Source organism: Dipteris shenzhenensis, chromosome 13 (assembly GCF_047967505.1).
Source record: "Dipteris shenzhenensis isolate YYH24624 ecotype China chromosome 13, Dip_SZ_1.0, whole genome shotgun sequence".
NCBI classification, from domain to species: Eukaryota; Viridiplantae; Streptophyta; class Polypodiopsida; order Gleicheniales; family Dipteridaceae; genus Dipteris; species Dipteris shenzhenensis.
In genome coordinates, this window is record NC_141608.1 from 44,911,764 (window position 1) to 44,935,577 (window position 23,814).

The following is a 23,814-nucleotide window of genomic DNA, read 5'->3' on the forward strand; positions in this document are numbered from 1 at the left end:
ACTCCACTCCTCGTCGTCGCTGCTCTAGCTCCCCCGCCATCCCATCGTCGCTGCTCCAACTACCCCCGATATCATCGTTGCTCCACTTTCCCCGCTATCCTTGCTTCCATTAGCCAACCTCGCCATGGCCGCCACACCCCACCCCATCATCGTCGCCGTCGCCGTCACCATTTACCCTGCAAAAAAAAACCTTAGCCCTTCTTTCCTAAGGTTCAGTAGTCAGGGTTACTTGGGTTAGGTTAGGTTAGGTTTGTCTAGTTTGGTTAGGTTTAGTTAGTGGATTGAGTTAGGTTAGTAGATTGGGTTAGGTTAGGTTTAGTCAATTAGGTGTAGTTAGTTTGGCTCTAGGTTAGGTTAGTACTAACTAAGGTTAAAGGTTGGGTTAGATTGGTCTAAGACACTGTCTTAACAGTCCTTAAGGTCCTAGGTTAGAGTAGTCCTAGGTGACTTAGGATCTCTTTCACCCCCCAAAAAAAAAAAACACTCAACTCAAAATTCCAGCCTCTTTTTGGGGCTTTCCACAACCCTATTTGGGCTCATTTGGACCCCATTTTCAAAGCTTCTTTGACGACCCTTCTTCCGAGCCTCTCCATTGACATTTTAGTGTTTCCACGCATTATCTCAGGTGCTAATTACGCTGGATTTTGTTATCCATTTCTCCTTGCATATATTCGAGCTCCTCTCTCCAAGGCCAATCACCATGGCACCGAACTGTGTCCCTCGAGATGTATCGCATGATGCTGAAAAAGCTACTCGGTATGAGCAAGTGCCTGCCACAGTGGTTGCATCCACTGGTGGTACAGAGGTTCCTTCCACTCAACCTCTCTCTCCTGCATTCCGGGAAGTCCAGGCAGTGCAGACGCAATTTCTGGATGCCCTTTCCTCTATGCTCCAGGGTACTTTATGCCAGATAGGACAAGAGTTCAGCCAGCATCTTACCACAACCATGGCTATGCAGGATACGGCTCTTGTCCAGATGGGACAGCAGATTGGTCAACAGATCATATATGCCATTGCTATGCAGGATAAGGGTAAGCAACCCGCACCCCAGCAAGGGGACCATTCAGATAGTAAGGATGTTTTGTCTACCCCACGCAGGGGTTTTATGGCAGATGCCCGTCGTGCCTATGAGCATCAGTCTTCTAGACCATTGCATGTACTCCAGCTTGGGGATTCTCTGGACATAGATGATGCATTTTCTGTGTCACAGAGCACCTTCTTGCAGGATGTCAGGCCATCGTTTGGCTCTCAGCTTTCTGCATCTATGCAGGCTGAACCATCTCTTTTGGGCCGACCCGTTGGTGTGCATCCGGCTAGTGCTCCTTTGACTGCACCAGTGAGTATGCCTGGAGTTGGCTTGGGTTTATATGGCAGCCCACACCCCTGGAAGCCCTTTGGTATGCCATCATTCCGGAGAGATGCATTTGGCAGAGAGACAGAGCCCAGAGTTCATGCACCTATCGCTCCACCAGCGAGACATATAGCCAGACGCAGCCAGTGCATCAGATGGCAGCAGCTTCTACGCAGCAAGGGGTTGGTGGTGGGCAGCAAGCCACTTTTGATGACATGTTGGTAGATTCTTTGCGTTCATACAGGGCCCTACTTGAGGCCATCAAACTTGAGATGCCCTTCTCCGATTATGTGAACCTCAAGCGTGATGATGCCCGCACTTCTGGAGGCTACACTCACAAGAATTATGCAGCTAAGGATATGAAGGACAAACTCACAGTGCATAAGTTTAAAGGGGACACTCACACTTCCAATGAGTTGGAGGAGTGGCTCACCAAGCTAGAAGACTATTTTCGCTTCTACCCCAAGTCTGAGGAGGAGCGCATCATTTTTGCAGGTATGCATATGCAAGACTATGCCCACACATGGTGGCAATACATGAGGGATTCTCCACAGAAACCAACCACTTGGAGGGGTTTCAAAGAATTGATGGTCACCACATTTGTATCTCCACTTGTATTGGATCAATACTTAGCTGAATTTTATGCCTTGACACAGACCGGTACGGTCCAAGAGTACTTGCAACGTCTTTGGAGACTTTCCTTGTTTGTGCAGGATGTATCTGAAAAGGGAAAGCTGCTGCATTTCATCCATGGGTTAAGTTCTTCACTCGCTGCAGATGTGAAGGCACATAACCCTCAAACAATTGAGAGGGCAGCTCAACTTGCTGGCAAGCACAGAAATGCCATGGGCAGCTCGCATGCTATGGGGTATGACACTGAGTCGAAGCCTAAGTTTGCTGAGTGGACTGACAAGAAATCTGCAGCAGCACCATTTCCTCGCTTTCCTACTGTCTCGGGTAGTAAGATGCCGTATGCCAGGCCTTACAGGTATCCTGATGCCAAGCCTACTACTGGAAATGAGCAGGCTGAGATAAAACAGCATACACGGGCAATAATGGACAGCAGAAAGAAGGCCAACTTATGTTTTAAATGTGGCGAGAAATGGACTCCTGAGCATAGGAATGTGTGCAAGATGCGCAACAATGGTACTGCCAAGCTCAGCATGATCATTGACCTCTTAGATGACGAGGATTTGTTTGATGCCCCAGGTTCTTTGGATACGTCTCAGGATGAGATGGCAAATACACATGATGCAAATGAGGCTCCTGACACTAGAGCCACGAGGGGCACTGACTTTCCTTTTGATCCTAGTGGTGCTATTGCGTATGACACTCATGCTTTGCATTCATATGAGATTCTGCCCACCCACTGGTGGCATGAGAGGCCGTAGGCCAACACTCTTTTCTGTGGAACACCACGATGCGATACCTTTTTATGCACGTGAAGATGCAGGTGGTAATGCTCCTGTGAACGAGGATGAGGTTTATTGGGATGCCCAGCCAACACTTTATACTATTTCCATGCATGCCCTGATGGGTGCCTTAAGTGTTGATACTATCAGATTAACAGGGATGATTAATGGCAGGATTGTGCATGTGTTGGTGGACAGCGGTAGCACCCACAGTTTTGTTAACAGCAAGACCTTACAAAGGGTGGGACTGATTGCTACTGAGATAGACCATGGGCTGAAAGCAGAAGTGGCCAATGGACAGCATATGATCAGTAGATCTTGTTGCCAAGATGCAAGAATTAAGTTCTCTGATGACTAATTTGCAGGTGATCTCTTGGCACTTGACATGGGCCCAATAGATGTTGTCCTGGGCTGTGATTGGTTGCAATCACTGGGCAAAATCAGCATGGATTTCAATGCGTTAACACTCAGCTTTGTCCACAGGGATGGATCAGTTACATTGCATGGTATTGCAGCTCCTAAATTGCAGGTAATTTCAGCAAGGCTGTTGGCCAGAGAGCTCAAAAGAGGCAGCACCATATATGCATTAAATGTGTCAGTAACTAAAGAGGGTGGCACTCCCCGTGTTGATGATTGTGATATGCAGAGATTACTTTCAGAGTTTGCAGATGTGTTTGCTGATTTGCCATCACAGTTGCCTCCGAGAAGAGATGTAGATCATGCCATAGTCTTGGAACCTGGCAGTAAGCCAATCAATAAGGCCCCATACCGACTCTCTAAGGTAGAACGGGAAGAAGTGGCAACTCAAATAAGGGGCTTACTTCAAAAGAGTTTCATCACTCATAGCACTTCTCCTTTTGCATCCCCTGTGCTCCTGGTGAAAAAGAAGGATGGTTCTTACCGTATGTGCATTGACTACAGAGACTTGAATAAGGTCACCATCAAAAATAGGTTTCCCACCCCCAAGATAGATGACCTGATGCTCAGTTTTTCACTAAGATTGATTTGAGGTCCGGCTATCATCAAATTAGAATGAAAACTGGGGATGAGCACAAGACAGCCTTTCACACGAAGAGGGGACTATATGAGTTCAAGGCGATGCCTTTTGGATTGACCAATGCACCAGCTACCTTCTAGGCACTCATGAACAAGATTTTGCAGCCCCTCCTTTTCAAATATGTGCTGGTATTTTTTGATGACATCCTCATTTACAGCGAGGATAAGCAGGAGCACATCAGACATGTCAAGCAAGTGCTGGAAATTTTGAGGTTGCATCAGCTTTATGCTAAAGCCAGCAAATGCACTTTTATGGCACAAGAGGTTGAGTATCTTGGTCACATTGTGAGCAAGGATGGCATTCAAGTGGATCTTGCAAAGGTGGAATGCATTGAGGATTGGCTGCTGCCATGCAACCCTACTCAGTTGAAGGGACTTCTAGATCTTGCTTCCTTTTTCAGGCGCTTTATTCGCAAGTTTGCCAAGAGGGCAGCCCCTCTAACAGACCTTTTGAAGAGGGATGCTTTTATGTGGTCTACATATGCACAGCGCAGCTTCGAAGACCTGAAATTCGCCCTCACTCATGATCCTGTATTGGTATGCCCTGATTTTTCACGTACTTTCATTGTGGAGGCAGATGCCAGTGGCAAAGGATTAGGGGCTATGCTAAGAAAGGAACACGGGGTAATTGCTTTTGAAAGCAGGAAATTGGATGCCAAGGAACTAGATTATCATGTGTATGATCTGTAAATGTTGGCTATCCTCCATGCTTTTGAGAAATGGCACCACTACCTGTATGGTAGCAAAATCAAGGTCAAGACAGATCATAGGACACTCAGGTATTTCCTTACGCAGCCCAACTTGTCAATGAAGCAGAAGAGGTGGCTGGCTAAGGTTCAGTCTTATGATTTTGACATCGAGTACAGGAAAGGGAAAAAAATATTGTTGCAGATGCCTTATCCCGTATGTGGGCTTGCACTTTGTCTGCCATTTCTACCATCTACCAGGAGTGGATTCATGGTATTCAGGAAGAATACATGCAGGATTCTAAGGCAGCTTCCATATTTGTGGAGTTACAGAGACCATCGAGCCAGGGGCATGCTGAATTTAAGCTGCATAATGGGCTGTTGTGATGCAAGGACAGAATTTATTTGGTGCCAGATTCAAAGTACCAACTGCTGGTCTTACAGGAAATGCACTCATCTCCTATGGCAGGACATGCGGGTATTACTAAGACATATGAAAAGGTCAAACAGAGCTTTATCTGGGATGGCTTGTGGTGGGACGTAGTTAAATTTGTCAGTGAATGTTTGCCCTGCCAGCAAAATAAAGTGGACATCCGGTTACCCGCGGGTCTCCTGCAGCCATTACCTATTCCAAAAGGCAAATGGACTCACATTGCTATGGATTTCATCACAGGGTTGCCTTCCACAGAGCGGGGACGGGATAGCATTTTTGTGGTGGTTGACAAAATGACAAAGCAGGCCCATTTCATACCCACTAAAACCCATTATTCAGCATCACAGGTTGCTTGGCGGTTCATCGAGCATGTTTTAAGCATCATGGTTTCCCTCAGGAGATTGTCAACGACAAAGATACAAAATTTATGGGTCACTTTTGGAACGAATTATTTACAGCAGTGGGTACTTCTTACACCTCGCATTGCTTACCACCCTGAGACGGATGGAAAGTCAGAAAGGGTGAACAAATGGCTGGAGGAGTATTTGAGGCATTTCTGTCATGACACACGGAAGTCTTGGGATAAGTGGTTGGCACTTGCTGAATTTTGTTACAACAATACCAAGCACATATCTATTGGCATGAGCCCGTTCAAGGCTATGTATGGATGCACAGTGGGTATGCCATCTTTAGTTGCAAACATGGCTGTGAAAAATCAGCAAGCAAGAAATGACTTGGAGAGTATGGATGCCCTTCTGCAATTGGCTAAAATGAAATAAGCAAGATGCCCAAGCCAAGCAGAAGAAGTACGCGGATGAACGTAGGAGGTATCTGTCTTTTGAAGAAGGGGATTACGCCTCCATAAGAACCGTTATGCCTCGCTGAAGGGTAACACCAACACGAAGCTTGCTCATAGGTATTATGGTCCCTACAGGATCATCCACAAAGTTGGCGAGGTGGCATATGAATTGGAGCTACCCAGGACCTCCAGTATTCATAATGTTTTCCATGTGTCCTTGCTGAAGCCACATGTCGGACAGCACCTCCAAGTCCTTCTTGAGATACCACCTATGGATGAGGAGGACCACATACTCTATGTTCCGGAGCGCATCATGGGTTTCAGGGATCACGTACTCCAAAACAAAGTCTACATCGAGTATCTTATCAAGTGGCGAGGGCTCCCTGAGGATGAGAACTCATGGCAGCTAGAGAGCATTGTCCAGGACAACCACTATCTCCTACTGGGCTGATTATTATTTGGTGTTTGCTGCACCTATTTAACAGCCCGCATATGAAATTTTGAGGGCAAAATTCTATGGGAAGGGATGGCTGTAATGAAGGGGAAAAAGAGGCCAAGTTAGAGGCCCTTTAGGGGGAAAATGTGGAGGGACTATACAAGTCTCCATTTACCCCCTACTATGTACCTTTTGATGTGACATCTAATCCTATCTACTCTCCCTTCCTCCTTCCTGCCTACGCTCACTCACTCTCTCTCTCTCTCTTCCCTACTCCCTCTCTTCCTACCTCATTCTCTCTCTCCTACCCTTCCTCTCCCTCTTCCCCTCTCTCTCTCCCCCTTCTGCTCCTCTATCCCCCCTTCTCCAAATCTGTCCCTACCCCCCCTTCTCTACACCGAAGCTCAACCAAGCTCACTGACGAGCTAATGCAAACCACCCACAAGCTCATTGGATGCCCTGCTCAACTGGAAGCCTTCTAACTCAGCCTCTATGACAGCAGCCCATTCCAAGTGCAAGAAAAAGTGCTTTGAACGGCCCATGCAAGGCCACGATATCCTGCAGCTTATGGTCATCAAGCAGCCCGCATTTCAGCAAGAAATCCTTCCATTCAGCCCGAGCAAGGAAGGCTGGCCCCATCCGTACAGCCGTACCAGCAGCCACGCTCAATACGTATGGACTGTCTGTGCAGTCCGTATGCCCGTATGGTAGCCTACGCCTTGCATTGGAGTCCCCGCCAAATTCCGTACGCCAGCCCTTCTACCCGTCGTGGAAGTTATTGTGCCGCCTTTTCTCTCTATGTAGACGCCAACTCCTCATGAGGTCTCTCCATTTTACGTGATTCTGCCCGGGATAATTGCAGCCATGCATGATCTCATCAAGAAGAAGGCCAAGTTTAGATGGACTTTTAAAGAGAAAGAAGCTTCTCATCATTTCTTGACTTACAAAAACCATGTTCTCTGCCCCAAGATGCTCATGCAGTAGCTATGAAGGGCTGAAAGATGTTGAACTTCATTATAACATTTATGATAAGGAACTCTTGCTAGTTAATACGTACCTAAAGGATTTCGAAACATTATTTGTTAAGAACAGACTACTTGTTACAACCCATTGTCTCTTCAAGGCAGATCAAATGGGCTGAATATATATTGCAACTCTCCTTCTTTGGCCATCTGCTCTATATGTGGAGTTGCACTCTCTGCAATGGCTATGTAGATCAATATGTTCACCCACACTTGTGCCAACTCAGATGCTTTCCCTTGCGAATCCCTCCCCACCCGATCCCATGATCCAACAATTCATCTAAATTCTACCACCAGTTTCTGATCCTCAATTAGAGCATCTCTGATTTTTCATGTTTGAGACATAACTTCATTTTCTTTCTGAGCCGTGTACATACCTCTGTGGGTGTGAAGAACCAACTTTCTCAAGAATGCATATGTGTGCAATGCATGCAGAATTTGAATGCCGATTGGCCCTCCAATGGGAAAGAGCGCCCTCGTGAGAGTACTTGTTTCTATTTTTGACCTACATGCAAGGTGTGTGAGAAATGGCGGATGAATGCAAGGTGAATGAAGAATGCTACGTGAGATTCACAATGAAAGGGTGATACACTTTCATTAATGTCCCTTGAGATCACTCAACTTCCATCTTCCCATTTACACCTACCCTTAGCCTATGACCCATGCATCTACCATTCAATGCACCTTAATGCACCCTTCCCTTCCTATTGCCCCTAGGACCTAGACGCGTGTGTGCACATTTTTATTAATAGAATAAGTATCACATGTCCAAATTCGATGCCGTCTGAAGCAGTGGCTCCAACTCGACTAGTCCTATCTACTCAAATGATCCACTGCCATAACAAATCGGTCGGTGTCCATCATAATACAAATACATGTTACACCATTGGCGTATAATATATAATAATGTTTTCAATGTCTACTAATCACCGATTAGTGATTTCTCTTGTCATGACACTCCCTCCTGCTTGAATGGGCAGAAGTCCTCTTCTGGATCCTCTCGTCTCTTTCTCTTGCGTACGCTTCTCTTTTACTTCTGCATTTGCATCTCCTCTTCATAATCTGCAAATATTCTTCTCTTGGCAGTACACGATCTCTTCTAAATCAAAACTTAAATCCCATCTTCAAGTTATGATTCCTCTTGATGCTGAATATTCAAAATGCAAAAGTACCATTGCAGTGCTTCTTCAATATCTCTTCATACTCAAGATTCTCTTCTGAGTACCAAGCTACTGAAATCTCTTTATAGTAACCTGCTCAATAAGCTCAGGGATTCCAAAGTTCAGGAATCGTGGCTTCCAGGGCTGCAGCAAATGTTCAGCCCTATTTCGCACGGGGTCCTTGCAGAGGCCTGTTTCACGACAGATTTTTCGCACGGGTCCCTCACAGAGGCCTGTTTCGCGCACAGATTTGCAAGCTCCCGTACCCTTCCGCGTCCACGCAGGCCTCCTGCTTCCCGCGCCCTTTCTTCCGCCCGCAGCTCTCCGTGCATGGCCTTCCTGCCGCCTTAGCCTACGCCTTGCATGCAGTCTTCGCCCGCACGCCGCCTCCTTCTACAACTCTTTTCCACGCAGCCTTCTCGTACGCTCGTGCTTGCTGTCCGTACCTACCTCCCGCACACTCTTCTCTCCCGGTCGTGGATTGTCACAGCTCTGATACCAAATGTGAAGAACCAACTTTCTCAAGAATGCAAATGTGTGCAATGCATGCGGAATTTGAATGCCGATTGGCCCTCCAATAGGGAAGAGCGCCCTCGTGAGAGTACTTGTTTCTATTTTTTACCTACATGCAAGGTGTGTGAGAAATGGCGGATGAATGCAAGGTGAATGAAGAATGCTACGTGAGATTCACAATGAAAGGGTGATACCCTTTCATTAATGTCCCTTGAGATCACTCAACTTGCATCTTCCCATTTACGCCTACCCTTAGCCTATGACCCATGCATCTACCATTCAATGCACCTTAATGCACCCTTCCCTTCCTATTGCCCCTAGGACCTAGACACGTGTGCACATTTTTATTAATAGAATAAGTATCACATGTCCAAATTCGATGCCGTCTGAAGCAGTGGCTCCAGCTCGACTAGTCCTATCTACTCAAATGATCCACCGCCATAACAAATCGGTCAATGTCCATCATAAATACAAATACATGTTACACCATTGGCGTATAATATATAGTAATGTTTTCAATGTCTACTAATCACCGATTAGTGATTTCTCTTATCATGACAGTGGGAAGTTTAGGATCCTTGAGCATTAGCTTGGGACACTTTATCATACGATGCGAACAATATTTTAGATAGCCAAACGCTCACCTTCACATCCATGGGTATGCTTGAGCTTCTAAGCTTTCACAGTAATATGGTCTCGATTTGTTGCAAATGTCGGTGGATAAGGCCATTGTCGAAATTGCATCGCCTCCATTGATGGAAGTGACTCTCTTACAACATTAGAGCATGCCAAGTCACTTGGAGCCTTGTTCATTCAGCAAAGGAGCCGACAGTGGCTATAAAGCAGGCTGCAAGAACCATATTAGTGCTCCGTTCTCTACTTTCACCTTCTTTTTCAATCGTGCTACTATTGCCCCTAAGTGCTTTGGAGAATTTATCAACTGGAGAAAAGGACCTTCAGCACGGGCAAAAGGCATATGCAGCTCCTTTACCAAAGACAATCAAGGGTCCTTTTACTCCTCTGAACCAGGCCACATCTTTCTCAATGTCTGCAATCGGAGCTTCTAGCTCTTGACACATTCCACGCCGTTCTCATGGAGGCATATCAAAGTAAGCACTCACTGCAGCAGCCACTGCCTCAAAAACAATCCGTGGCAAATCTCTGAGATCTTCTCAGCTTTCGCAGCGAATTCACAAAGGCCTTGATAGCCTGGATTTGGTCGAGCTCTTGGAGGAGCCGAAGATTATGATCATGGGCCAGGTGTTGATCATGGCATTGCTGAGGCCGGCGAGCCCATGTACACATCTATGTCTGGAGACAGTCGAAAGCACCCCGCGCTTTCAAATGAGGAAACCCACAGCAACAGCAGCATAGCCGGCACTCAAACATCAGATTTAGTAGCAGCTTCTCGACAATCACCACCGCCACCGTAGTTGGGTTCTTCACGTCTGCTACCCATGTTCCTGAGTCTACCTCGAATGAGAACGAGCTGATCTCAGGTACGTGCTTGTCATGTGGGCAAGGCAAATGCGGCTTGCTTACCACCCATTTCATTCGTCACCTCCTCTTGCACGGTATTGCCGACGTGATGGCTATAGATATATTTCCCAAAGACACACACACAACAATTTCCGCAAGAGAAGCGGCTCCAACTCTGAAAGAAGCTTTGCGCAGAGATGGAAATGCTAAAAGATGGGAAGGAGCTAGGGCCAACCTTGGAGCTGGAGCAGGAGACGAGCAATCTGAACTAAATAATCCTTTGTTTTCGAAGGTCCTTCAAGAAACAACTATTATGTGATACCACGTCTTTCAAACAGCGAACCGCCTACCTTCACCATATCACCTTCGACCTTCCATCTCCCCCATTCGAACAATCCACAAAAGCTACAAAAGTCCTCCTTTCTGACATGTGGCAGCTCTTCTCCTCCAAGCTGCCATGTGTCCTTTTTTTCCCGTGGTTAATAGGTAATAGATGAGGGAGCCCTAAATCTTGATGGATCAAGTAGTACTGATGGTATCATTAAACTATGTAATATTGGTCAATTGTTATTAATAAAAATGTGCACCCACATGTCTAGGTCCTAGGAGTAATAGGAAACGTTAGAGTGCACAAAATGGTAGGTGGATAAATCATAGGCTAAGGGTAGATGGAAGATGGACCTTGAGTGATCTCAAGGGACAATAATTAAGGGCTATTTCCCTTCATAGAAATGACACACATCATTCTCTACACCTTGCATGCATGCATAACCTCTCTCTCTCACCTTGCAACAGGAAACAAATTCTCTCTCATGAGGGCACTTTTTCCCAATTGGAGGACCAATCATCGTCAATTTTCTGCATTCATAGCACAAGCATTTGCATTCTCGACAGTCTAGTTCGTTACAAAATGCTTCTACTGCAACAAAAGTGGCCACATTCAAAATTACTGTAGAAAGAACGTTGCATAAAGAAGAATGGTACGCTAAAGCCGTCCAAGGAGTCTAGTAATAGTGCCCAAGTTGAGTCTGTGGCTGGGTGGTTCTTTCTAATTCATGATGTTGATCGACAATTATAGTAGAGAGATTTAGATATATTTCTTAAAGACTATGGACAAGGCCTTTGGATTCAAATAATGGCATGCAATGGTTGAATCAACCAAGTATCGGTGCAAGAAGAGGAAGGCAGAGCAGTCGTTCAAAGCACATCCACCTGAGGATTTTGTACCAGCAGCTTCAACTTCAGCTTTGTGAATGCATTTAGCAGCTTCCTCTAATTTTGTGTTGTGCAATGTGCCGTTCTTCCTTGCTGTTCCAATTATAGACTATTTCAGTTCCTATGCAGAAAGCACAAGTTTCTTGGGTACTCGCCCCATTGATGGAGAGAATCTAAGCTCGCCATTTCTCACAGTAAAATTGACACTCGCTTGCATTCCTGAGGTTGATCTGTTCACGTCTTCACACTACAGTCCTGTCCACCCCTCAGGATATGCACGACTGAAAGGTTATTTCCGCACCATTTTTTATAACTAGCTTCATGACATAAAGCTTCAGGGACCTTGCCATCCAGAAAAGAGTGTGAGAAAGGAGGCAGCACTGAGAATAAACTAAACAAATTTTTTTGTTAAAGGGAAAATACTCAGAAGATAAATTTTGAAGCCTAAGATGTTGAGCATAGTGCAGACTCGGAGCATTACACATTGCGAGCCCAGCAAAGCGGACGTTGGGATGATAAAGGTCACCGACCATATGAGAGAGTTGTTGGGCAGGAAATGGGTCAGCTGCTAATTGGCCAATTACTCCTCCCAGTTGACCCAAATTTGGGCCACCCTACCAGCAAGCGCTACTCCCCCACTCACTTAGACACACTTGTTCAACCTTCTTTGGCACATATTCCCCTGCCACTGAGGGGTACTACAGAGGATTTCACCCAGCACTGGAGGCCAAAGAAGAGATGATGGAGCAGGTCACTTGGAGGTCTTCAACCTCAACTTTTGTAACTGGAACTTAGGGCAGACTTTGCCCCTTTTGTTCATTGATCTCTCTTCCTCTTTTCTGCAACAGATGTTTGTGTACTTAAGGACAACTTAATCTTGTGGCTAGATTTTATTGCCTAAATTGGTTTGAAAGAGTAAAGATTCTGTTGGATTGGGTCAGAGACAAGCCAGAGATTAGTGCAGTTTGTCCGTTAGAATTTTGGTGTTGAGACATATTATTTGCACAAAATTTATTGGCTATCCCCTTATTGCCTAAGCTTTGGCATTTCCAGAGTCTTATTAGAGTAATGCATCGTTTGAAGGAGGCTTCCAACCTTTGTATGTGAGAGTCAAAATGAGGTTTGCGTGCATGGACGTTAAAAAGTAAGGAGTTAGCTCAAGTCAACTGAGCAACTGCATTGGAAATGTGCATTCATTGAGCAGCTGGAAAAAGTGGCAACTCTTACATCACTAGGGAATTTTTCAAGCTTGCCTGAAAAGATTAAACAAATCCTACCCAAGGCAGACTGCCTGATGCAAACTTTTGATTGCTTTGATTTATGAAGAATAATTGTTTCTCGCATGCCTCCACTTAGCTTAACAGCGATAGTTTTGCAGTCTCTGGGGATAACGCTCCAGTCTGTTGCTCTAAGATGTTAATGCGGTCAATAAGTCTTCTGGCAGCACATTAGAAACTTTACCCTCTATGCCTTCCTTTCGTATCTCTCATCGAATATTTCATTCGGTTGTATACAATGGAGCGGGACATTCCAGCAAACATCCTACTCCACGAGCTCTTCGGTCAAGCCGTAAATTTAGCAACAAAAGTCGTCGATTCACGTGAGCTAAGATCGTGGGCACAACGCCATCTCTAATTAGATTGCGCACCAAAGTCCGTCAACCTCGCGCGGCATTGTGACAAAAAGCGTCCCAGCAACAGGGAGCAAGCCTGATGGCAGGGGAGGAATGGGAGAAGGGAAGAGAGAAGGGCAGGGCAGAGGGGAGAGACCTGAGGGAGCCATGACGATGAGCTGCTGAGAAAGGGGGGTGGAAGGATCGTGAGCTTTGAGGGAGATGCTACCACCGGTGCCAGAGACCCAGCCGAGGCCATAGAAATGTTTACAGAGATCGGCTGCGAGGGTGGTGGCTTGCTTGACAGCTTCGGGAGAAAATAAAACACAAGGGGCAGGAGGTACAAGGGCCATAGCTAGGTTTCGGAAGAAAAAGAGTAAGAAAGCTTCTCAGTCACTCGCTCATCTGATAACATTTCACAGTGCTAAAGTTTTTTGAAAATGTAGCTTGAACACAAGGCAAGAGTTACTTTAAGCATTCTAACATGTTTTGCTTCCTCCTCCTCTTTTTTTTCCCATAAATCAAGACTTCCATTCAGTATGAATGAAACCAGCAAGAGCAAGCTCTTTGCGGAGATACATCATGAAAAACAAACCTTCTTAATGAGGTAGAAAATAACTATGAAACAAGGTGGAGGGTCCACTAAGGCCCTGCTTTGAGAAGAGTGGAGTAGGTGTAAGATCAGTGGAGGGTGCGTGGATGAGGGTTTGTGGGTGATTTTTTTTTTTTTTAAGTTTGTTGCAAGTTTGATCTTTTGTTGTAGGTTTTTTTGAGGGAGTTAATTATCGACATGTATGTAGACCAAATATGCATATGTGGATCCCATGTCTTTTTTTTTTGTTAGTCCAAATGTGATCTAGTTGTGACCCATATATTGTTGTGATATGATGGCATTGAAGGTTGTAGCCGAAACTGTTCATCATGTTTTCTAGTGTTTATGATTTTTTTGTTTGTTGAAGCATGTCAATGTTGAAGCCTCCAATGAGAATTGTTTTTTGTGTGTTAGCAATTGTCGATAATTTTTTACGAAGTAGCTAAAAGAATGTTTTTGTGTCTTCGAATGGTGGTCTATAAATGTTTATAATTTCATATGTTTCATGTTTGGTTTTGATTTTGGATGTCATGATTTCAATTCCGTGTAATGAAATTATGTCTGCATTTTCAATGACGATGTTGTTTCGTACTAAGATACAACTGTTGTGATTGTTTATATATTGGAAGTCGGATGTTATATATGGTTGGTAGTGTTCAGTTCTTGTTTCTTATAAACATATAATATCGAAGTTCATAAATAACTATGTGGCTTGTATGTCATCTTTGTATTTATGCAATGACCTTGTGTTTAAAGATTGTATCAGTATAGTTATATTTGTGTGTTGATGGATTTTGTTATTTAATGTTTCCCATTTTGATTCAGTCGTTAGTCTTTCCATTTCTTTGTGAACATCTCTCTCTACAAGGAGATGTTGTTGGAGTGGTTGAAGCAAGTAAAGATTCTCGATGTTTTTTACACGTGAAAGTGTTGTCTATGCAAGCTCGTGTGTTCAGATTCCTATTTGTGAGAAAGCTAGCCTATCCATCGTCAGACCTTGTGCTCTGTGTATGCAGCTACTTGGATCGGGAATTGTTGTCGAGTAAGGATATTTGTTTTAGAAAGGACAATTTGTATTTCCCTTGGAGCTCGAAATGTGGGTATCAATTTGAGGTTGATGTTTGAGGTATCCATTTGAGGTTGATGTTTGAAGTGTATGCATGATAATTGGTTTGAGGGTTTCATTCCCAATTTTTGGGTTCTGAAATTGAATCCACGCGATGTCATAATTGTTGTAGGTGGACATGTACATAAAAACTCCATCTGCGCCATTAACTAATCCAGCTTGTTGGTTAATGCTCCCTACACATAATTCAACTAGCATTCCTTCTTTGATCTGTACATTCATTCGTAATCCATCAGTTGCTTTAGGGTTTTCTAATATTTTAGGCGAGATGCGACTATTACTTGATGGAATACTTTGTTGTTATGTTTGTTTATTTAAGGTTGGTATAGTAAAGATGGGGGAAAGTATGGTCTTTGGGTGGCTCGCGAAGGCAACACCGGTTTATGTATTGTATTTGTTCATTTGTACGTGGATAGTTTCTAAAAGAGTTTAACATGTGTATGAATTCAGTCTCATTTTGCCGCATTGTTTTTTTGAGCTCATAGCATGGAGGCTTTGTGAGACAGTATGTGTTAGCGATTGTTTGTAACGAGTCTTATTCTGATTTTAATATCCAACTGTCTCTTACTGGCTTGGCCTGATATAAATCTCCACAGCAGATGACATCGACGTTTCCAAAGTATTTTGAATGGTTTCTTTTGAATATTCTCTTGCGAAGGATCACAAAATCCAAAGTGCATCTTCAAACTAATGAGATTTTGTCGAAGACAATAAGTTGTAATTGTTCATAAAGATGGATTAGTATATCAAGCTTTTCCCTTGAGAAGGAGGTTAAGTTTTTTGTTTGTAATGGTAAATGTAATGCGCAGTGTATAGTGAGGCCATTTATATTGTAGGTTGCTTTTCCTACGTAAGCTAGCATCAATACATGTAGTAGCTCATAATCTACATTTGAAATGATTCGATTATAAAACCGGAGCAATCCTTAGACTATAAGTAAGAGAGGGTATGTTTTGCCCGTGCCAACTCCACCAGTGAGGAATAAATGAATTATTTCTGTTGGTTGAATCCTTTTACGTAGCATAATATCGTTGAACAGTTGTCTTTGTTCATTGTTTAAGGAGCGAATCATCTTGAAGTACTAGTCATTGTGCATAAGAATTTGTTTCTTAATTGCTTCCTATGCTTTGGAATTCGGTGATAAAAAATTAATAGTGTATTTTTGCGAGTATGTCATCGTCTTTCATTATTAGTTTGAGGAATTGTTGGATTTTATGAGTGTAATACCTTGCACAGATTGTTGGATTATTTCTTATTAAGTCTCTTGTGTTAGCGTTTGTATGTTGTTGTATTATATTTTGTTTGTTATTAGTTGAGTATATGTCATATAAACATTCTGTCAAAGGTTCCCACATTCTCTCAGCACATGATAATGTCATAAACAAAGATGGAGGGCCTAATTTCCTCATCATTGCCTCATCATTGCAAATGCATATTTTCTGATTTTTTATTTATGGTCTGGAGAGGTATGTATGTTTTCGAAGTCTCTGTACCTAATTTTGGATTTTAGAATGGCTTCAATATTTGTATCATTTGAAACATCTTTAGCACATAGTATTTTGTTTTGGAGCGCACCTTTGCACAATCGTACCCAAATGGATTGCATTACTTGATTAATGAGGACCTTAATTGATTTGAAAATTAAGTTGGGTATATTCTGTGAAAAGTTGAGGGATTTGTGTGTCAATTCCCATTTTGCGATATCTTGATATGTTAATCAAGGATTTTGAATATGTCTTTCTGAGCCAAAGAAAAGCGTAGGGAATTTTAATTCTTCGTTGTTCTTGTCTTGAAATAGGCCCATTGATGTATTGTTTTCACAAGGGACTACATAGTTGATATCAGTTTCATAATCTATGACTTGTTCAACTGTAACGATGTTGTGTATTAGAGTGTCTGTATAAGTTTCATCAGTGTCATCTGGGTAGGATTGTTGGTCGTTTTCTTCTTCTTCTATATTTTGATCGGAACATAAGATTTCTTGTAAATGTTATGTCCATTGTTGGTTGATTTAAATGTTGCTAGATTTGTAAAGTGGTGTCTGAACAAGTGTATGTAACGCTCGCATAAGAATGGTTGGCCTAACTTTTCCAATCAAGTATGTGCTTTTATATTGTAGTTTCTTTTTAATTCCAATTACTATCGATGATTCGTCATTAATAAATCGTGGTAAGATATGCTGAATTTTACTTGTGCTAGCCATGACATTTACAATGCTACCATACATTCCATACTGGCCACCATGTGTTAGTTCTCTTATTTGAGTGAATGCTATTCTTAGAGCAACTAATCGTTCCTCAATGTCGTAAGAATTACCACATTTGGCAACTTTGTGTTTCCCTTTATTTGATAAGGGATGAAATACTTTGTGGGCCTCATTTTTTCACATGGTCCATCTAAAAAAAAGAGGTCTAAAGACCTCTTTCTTCAACGACGAAAGCTATCTTTGGCTTCTCTTTTTGACATAGAAAGCAACCAAAAAATCCCTTTCATTGAAGAAATGGGACATGTAAAAAAAGGGGACAAAAGACCCCTTTCTTAAAAGAAATTGGATTTTTGGGCTGCTTTCTTTGGAAAAAGAGCAATCCCAAAACCCCTTTCATCGAAGAAAGGGTCTTTGGGTCCTTTTTTTTACCATGGCCCATAGACCTCTTTCTTCAATGAAAGGGATTTTTGGGCTGTTTTCTTGCAAAAAAAAGTAGCTTGAATAGAGCCCTTCCTTGACAAAAGGGGTCCCTAAGCATGGCTTCATTTCATGAACTTTTAGGCTTAAAAATAAATTCTTGACTCATTTTGCTCAGATGCTCGAATGATTTTGCTAAAAAAATAGAAAGGCCCTTTACAAAGTAACATGTAGCACCGAATGCTACTATGCTATGAAATAACGAAGCTTACAAACTTATGTTCTACACAGTAGGTAAAAAACACTCAATGAAAATCTTGAACTGTGTAACAAAATAAATTGAAGCTGGAAAACATTAGGCTGCCACTCTACTACTATAAGGAAACTGAACTGATGAACTCATCAAGCACCATTACGCCTTAGAGGGATGAACCTTGCAACCAAACCGTGCATGTTGACCAAGAATCTTCCTTGGACTCTCTGGTAGAACAATTCTAATTTAAGGAACTGTGTGTTGTCTTCCAGTAACTCTATGAAAGGTAAGGGTAAATCTAAAACTTTATCGACCCACTTGCCCTTCAGTGTAACCTCCACAGTTTTACCATCTAAGCATGTAATGAGTGCCTTCACTTTGGGGATCTTTTCAGAATCGTAATCTGGTCACATGTTAAGCATCGAGGTACAATATTTTCCTTCAAAATCGTCCCCTCTTTACAAAATGAGCACACAAGCTCATATAATGTTGAATTCAAGCCCGTAACAGTGAGAATGCCGCAGAGTATTAACTACCAATATATTGTAATCAGTTCTAAAATTTTATATACTAATGTACACAAATCAAACATTACTTGATTTTCGTAACCAATCTGCTGAATATGTATATGGAACACTCAAGCTAATTTCATAGAAATCGAAGGAACACGTGCAGGTGCCATAATAGTCAGATCAAGCATCTTTAGCATGATTGGTTGGCTATTTTTCTTCACACTTACGTTTCTCAAAACAAAATGGCTGAAACCCACTACCTTAATCCTATCCACAATCTTGACATAATCCGAGCGTCGATTGGTCTGAAAAGTCAATTGTAATAGTAACGTGTGTCAAAATTTTATCGACTGTAAGTAAAAAAACTCACTGTGATTAGTTATTTACAGAATTGTAACGACAAGTTACTGTGATAAGATCTTCTACATTTTTACCATCGCCGACGATTAGTTCATCCACTTGCCATATTAAATACTTTGCACATTATGAATTCACAATATCTAATTACATCTCATATTCTTAAATTCCATCTACTACAAATAATTCATTATAAAATAAAAGTACTTATTTATACAAATTATCAGAGATACATTCATACCATATTGTTCTTAAAAACTACGCAAAGAAAGAGTCTTATCTGTGTATAGACTACTCTTGACTATATAGATGCATGAGCATGCTTATAAACTCGAAAAACCCTAAAGCTCTAGCATTTTCATAGTACCAAGGTTTCATTACAATCTTCTCTTCTCTTTTTTTACACTTTAGCTTCTTCTTTATAACTGTAGTCAACTTCGGTTTTGAAGATTCATTAGTATCAACAATTTTATGCACACTCCTGCATGTCATGTTGAAATCCTTTTAAGCAAGCCAAAATTACAATGGAAGGTTTTTCTACACTAGACAAGTACATAGTCTGTCAAAGCTTATAGTTTATTTTAGGGCCAAAAAAGCACAATAAAAATTTTCACAATTAAATATTACAAAAATTTTAGAATTAATTTATACCTTTTCATGGAAGAAAATTCAGACTTTGATCAAAAGGACTAGAGCCAATTAGTAAAATTACTTGACCTAAAGGGGTGGCCTTTTCATTATGTTTCTTTTGCTTAAGCTACTAGATTCAATGGATTCTACTTAGAAAAGGCACGTTTAGACCTTACACCTGAAGGCCTGACATGGTACACACTTTGTGGCCAAAGAAAAGATTGGGGATACAAAATAAGCTATTTTCCTATTGTTAAAAAAATTTCTACCCATCTTGTGTGGGAAAACTCAATGCCAAAACAAGGAAGATTGAATCTCAACCTAACTGTAGAGCATTAAATTTAGTGAGCATTTAGTGTACAGCAATTAGTGACCATGAACTTGCATCAAGCAATCTCTATTTATTTGACTCTTCTTCAAAGATGTAGGAATTGAATGATTGAGCTCACAAGGTATGGTATCTCTATGCTTAGATTTGGTGTAGCCTATGCAAGACAACTATCGCTTTATGATAGATATTGTCTTCCAAGACATAATATATAGCATCAAATCTGATAGTGTGTCATTTGGCCCACATGTATTTTGAAGCAATGTGGGCCACATTGTACTTGCCAGAGGGAAACCAGTATATCCAATTTTGTTGACGTGTATTGCCAGAGGGCTAAAATTTTTGTTACCTAGTGCAATTTTGAATTTTCTCACCTTCTACCCTAAAAATCTTTGAACATTAAAGTACATCTTTCTCTCACTACCCTACAACCTACACTGTGCAAAGTCAGCTTGACATGAACTCGCTTTTGGTTTGGCAAATCTTCTTTACTTGAGTAAGTGGTCTTCTATTCTTTGCTCACCTCACAAGCTAGCTGGTAGTCTCTATTCTAGTGACTCTATTTTGCTGGTCCATTGATCGTTTCCTTGGAATCAATGAAAAGATGTAGCTCATCATGGCTTGTAAGAGAAGTAGACACAGGCTATGAGATAGGACAACTCAAAAGATTGGTCAAGGCACAAGCAATAGATTATGGGAAAGGAAAGAAATGGCATGGTATTAAAATGAAAACCTAAGACACTTTTGCAATGTTTGTGTAGGGAGAAACAAACAAGAAGAAATAAGAAACCTTGTAGAGTAGCAATAGGAAGTAGTTGGAGATACACGCATTTGATCATTGCTATTAAAGAGAAGAACACGAGCTGTGATCTCACAATTCGTGGGAGCATTTGAGGCAGTAATATTAGGTCATGCTAGTGAATATGAGTCTCGAGTCTTCACAAGTTTAGGCTGCACCCTAAAATTCATAGAGGGACAACCCTACAAACATCTCAAGAGATGCATGCCTAAGAGTGTTAACATCCATTGAGCATGCTGATGGATTTGGCCTATCCAAGCATGCCTAAGAGTGTTAACATCCATTGAGCATGTTGACAGATCTGGTCTATCCAAACCCTACAGGTTTTGAGCCACAAATGGCTCAGTTTTGAAGTAGACACTGGGATTGCCCAAATTGGCAAAGATAACACAAGAGCCATTTGGATCCTGTATATGGATAACACAAGAGACATTTGAGACAAAGAGAAGGCTGAGAGAATCAGCATATGCCTTGGCACCATATGGGCCAAGTAGTTGTAACAAGAGAGAGAGAGAGTGGTACAAGGAATAGGGTTGGCTCCCTTCAAAAGGTGACATGTATAAAAGGCCAAGTGGTTGACTTTGGTCTTCATTGTTGTATGCAACCTTTGAGACATACAAGCTCTCTTCTTGCTCATGTGTTGAGATTGAGGTTTGCTTGCTCTCCTTGTTTGCCTCTCTCTTTCTCACCTCCTTCTTGTCAGTGGAAACCCCATTGCAATGATCCCGGTAGGCACTCAAGTGACACGAGTGAAGGCTTTATTGCGAAATGCTCCCACAAGGAGTTGCACGCAAGTGAGGAGCTCTGTCGGCACACTTCCAACATCCCCACCATGACACGTGTGTCTCCGCGAAACAACACATCTTTGGCACCACTGCCAGGGAGATAAGAGGTATGGTTTTGCATTTGTTTAGCTTCCTCCCATAAACAACCCATTGCACATGTCCTTAGACTCCGTTAGTGGAGATTAGGAGTGGATTTGAAGTGAAAAGAGTGAAGAAAGAGTGATTTTAGAGTAGAAAAGCTTACTTTTCAACTTTCTGTCCATAAAGCCATTTTCATGCATTTGAGCTTGCTTTTTATTGTTTTTTATGTTTGTTTATACAAGAAGGTAGCTAGAATGATTGCTAATCTAGTTGTAGTGTCAAATCCAACTAAAAACACTTAAAAATGAAGATTGGAGTGAAATTTCAAAGTGGTTTTGGGTGCCTGACAATCCAACTTGTAGAAACCACTCGTTTGTGGGGCAAAAGTTATTGTTCTGTGATGTTTTTTGTTTGTGGTGGGTAGTTTAGTTCCTTAACAACCCCGCTATGCACACACAAACCTGGAATAGAACTTGAAGAACCACCAAGAATCATCAGAAAGAGTCAACGACACTGCGTGTTCCCAGACAATTCCTATCTTGATGACTCATCACCTTAGCTCGCTATCCCACTAACCCATTGTCTTAGTCTCTATCCCGTCGACTTGACATGCATCAATCACCTAACCCGATTCCTTAATTATGAGAATCAGCATATGCCTTGGCACCATATGGGCCAAGTAGTTGTAACAAGAGAGAGAGAGAGTGGTACAAGGAATAGGGTTGGCTCCCTTCAAAAGGTGACATGTATAAAAGGCCAAGTGGTTGACTTTGGGCTTCATTGTTGTATGCAACCTTTGAGACATACAAGCTCTCTTCTTGCTCATGTGTTGAGATTGAGGTTTGCTTGCTCTCCTTGTTTGCCTCTGTCTTTCTCACCTCCTTCTTGTCAGTGGAAACCCCATTGCAATGATCTCGGTAGGCACTCAAGTGACATGAGTGAAGGCTTTATTGTGAAATGCTTCCATAAGGAGTTGCACGCAAGTGAGGAGCTCTGTCAGCACACAACATCCCCACCATGACACGTGTGTCTCTGCGAGATTGGCACCACTGCCAGGGAGATAAGAGGTATGGTTTTGCGTTTGTTTAGCTTCCTCCCATAAACAACCCATTGCACATGTCCTTAGACTCCGTTAGTGGAGATTAGGAGTGGATTTGAAGTGAAAAGAGTGAAGAAAGAGTGATTTTAGAGTAGAAAAGCTTACTTTTCAACTTTCTGTCCATAAAGCCATTTTCATGCATTTGAGCTTGCTTTTTATTGTTTTTTGATGTTTGTTTATACAAGAAGGTAGCTAGAATGATTGCTAATCTAGTTGTAGTGTCAAATCCAACTAAAAACACTTAAAAATGAAGATTGGAGTGGAATTTCAAAGTGGTTTTGGGTGCCTGACAATCCAACTTGTAGAAACCACTCGTTTGTGGGGCAAAAGTTATTGTTCTGTGATGTTTTTTGTTTGTGGTGGGTAGTTTAGTTCCTTAACAACCCCGCTATGCACACACAAACCTGGAATAGAACTTGAAGAACCACCAAGAATCATCAGAAAGAGTCAACGACACTGCGTGTTCCCAGACAATTCCTATCTTGATGACTGATCACCTTAGCTTGCTATCCCACTAACCCATCGCCTTAGTCTCTATCCCGTCGACTTGACACACATCAATCACCTAACCCGATTCCTTAATTATGAGAATCAGCATATGCCTTGGCACCATATGGGCCAAGTAGTTGTAACAAGAGAGAGAGAGAGTGGTACAAGGAATAGGGTTGGCTCCCTTCAAAAGGTGACATGTATAAAAGGCCAAGTGGTTGACTTTGGTCTTCATTGTTGTATGCAACCTTTGAGACATACAAGCTCTCTTCTTGCTCATGTGTTGAGATTGAGGTTTGCTTGCTCTCCTTGTTTGCCTCTGTCTTTCTCACCTCCTTCTTGTCAGTGGAAACCCCATTGCAATGATCTCGGTAGGCACTCAAGTGACATGAGTGAAGGCTTTATTGTGAAATGCTTCCATAAGGAGTTGCACGCAAGTGAGGAGCTCTGTCAGCACACAACATCCCCACCATGACACGTGTGTCTCTGCGAGATTGGCACCACTGCCAGGGAGATAAGAGGTATGGTTTTGCGTTTGTTTAGCTTCCTCCCATAAACAACCCATTGCACATGTCCTTAGACTCCGTTAGTGGAGATTAGGAGTGGATTTGAAGTGAAAAGAGTGAAGAAAGAGTGATTTTAGAGTAGAAAAGCTTACTTTTCAAATTTCTATCCATAAAGCCATTTTCATGCATTTGAGCTTGCTTTTTATTGTTTTTTGATGTTTGTTTATACAAGAAGGTAGCTAGAATGATTGCTAATCTAGTTGTAGTGTCAAATCCAACTAAAAACACTTAAAAATGAAGACTGGAGTGGAATTTCAAAGTGGTTTTGGGTGCCTGACAATCCAACTTGTAGAAACCACTCGTTTGTGGGGCAAAAGTTATTGTTCTGTGATGTTTTTTGTTTGTGGTGGGTAATTTAGTTCCTTAACAACCCCCCTATGCACACACAAACCTGGAATAG

At 42.3% G+C, this 23,814-nt stretch overlaps 1 protein-coding gene across 4 annotated transcripts in view; it reads right to left on the reverse strand.

Annotated features, from left to right (window-relative positions):
• Window positions 1-13,647, reverse strand: part of LOC147895459 (haloacid dehalogenase-like hydrolase family protein) — a 156,703-nt gene extending 143,056 nt beyond the window's left edge. The window contains exon 1 of one of the 4 annotated variants that reach the window (XM_087383609.1): window positions 13,332-13,647. In XM_087383609.1, the coding sequence (XP_087239735.1) occupies window positions 13,332-13,527 (196 nt within the window). In that variant the 5' untranslated portion in view covers window positions 13,528-13,647. The remainder of the gene's footprint in view (window positions 1-13,331) is intronic. The other 3 variants (XM_087383607.1, XM_087383611.1, XM_087383608.1) reach the window with 3 other exon arrangements.
• Between the last annotated feature and the right edge of the window lie 10,167 nt (window positions 13,648-23,814).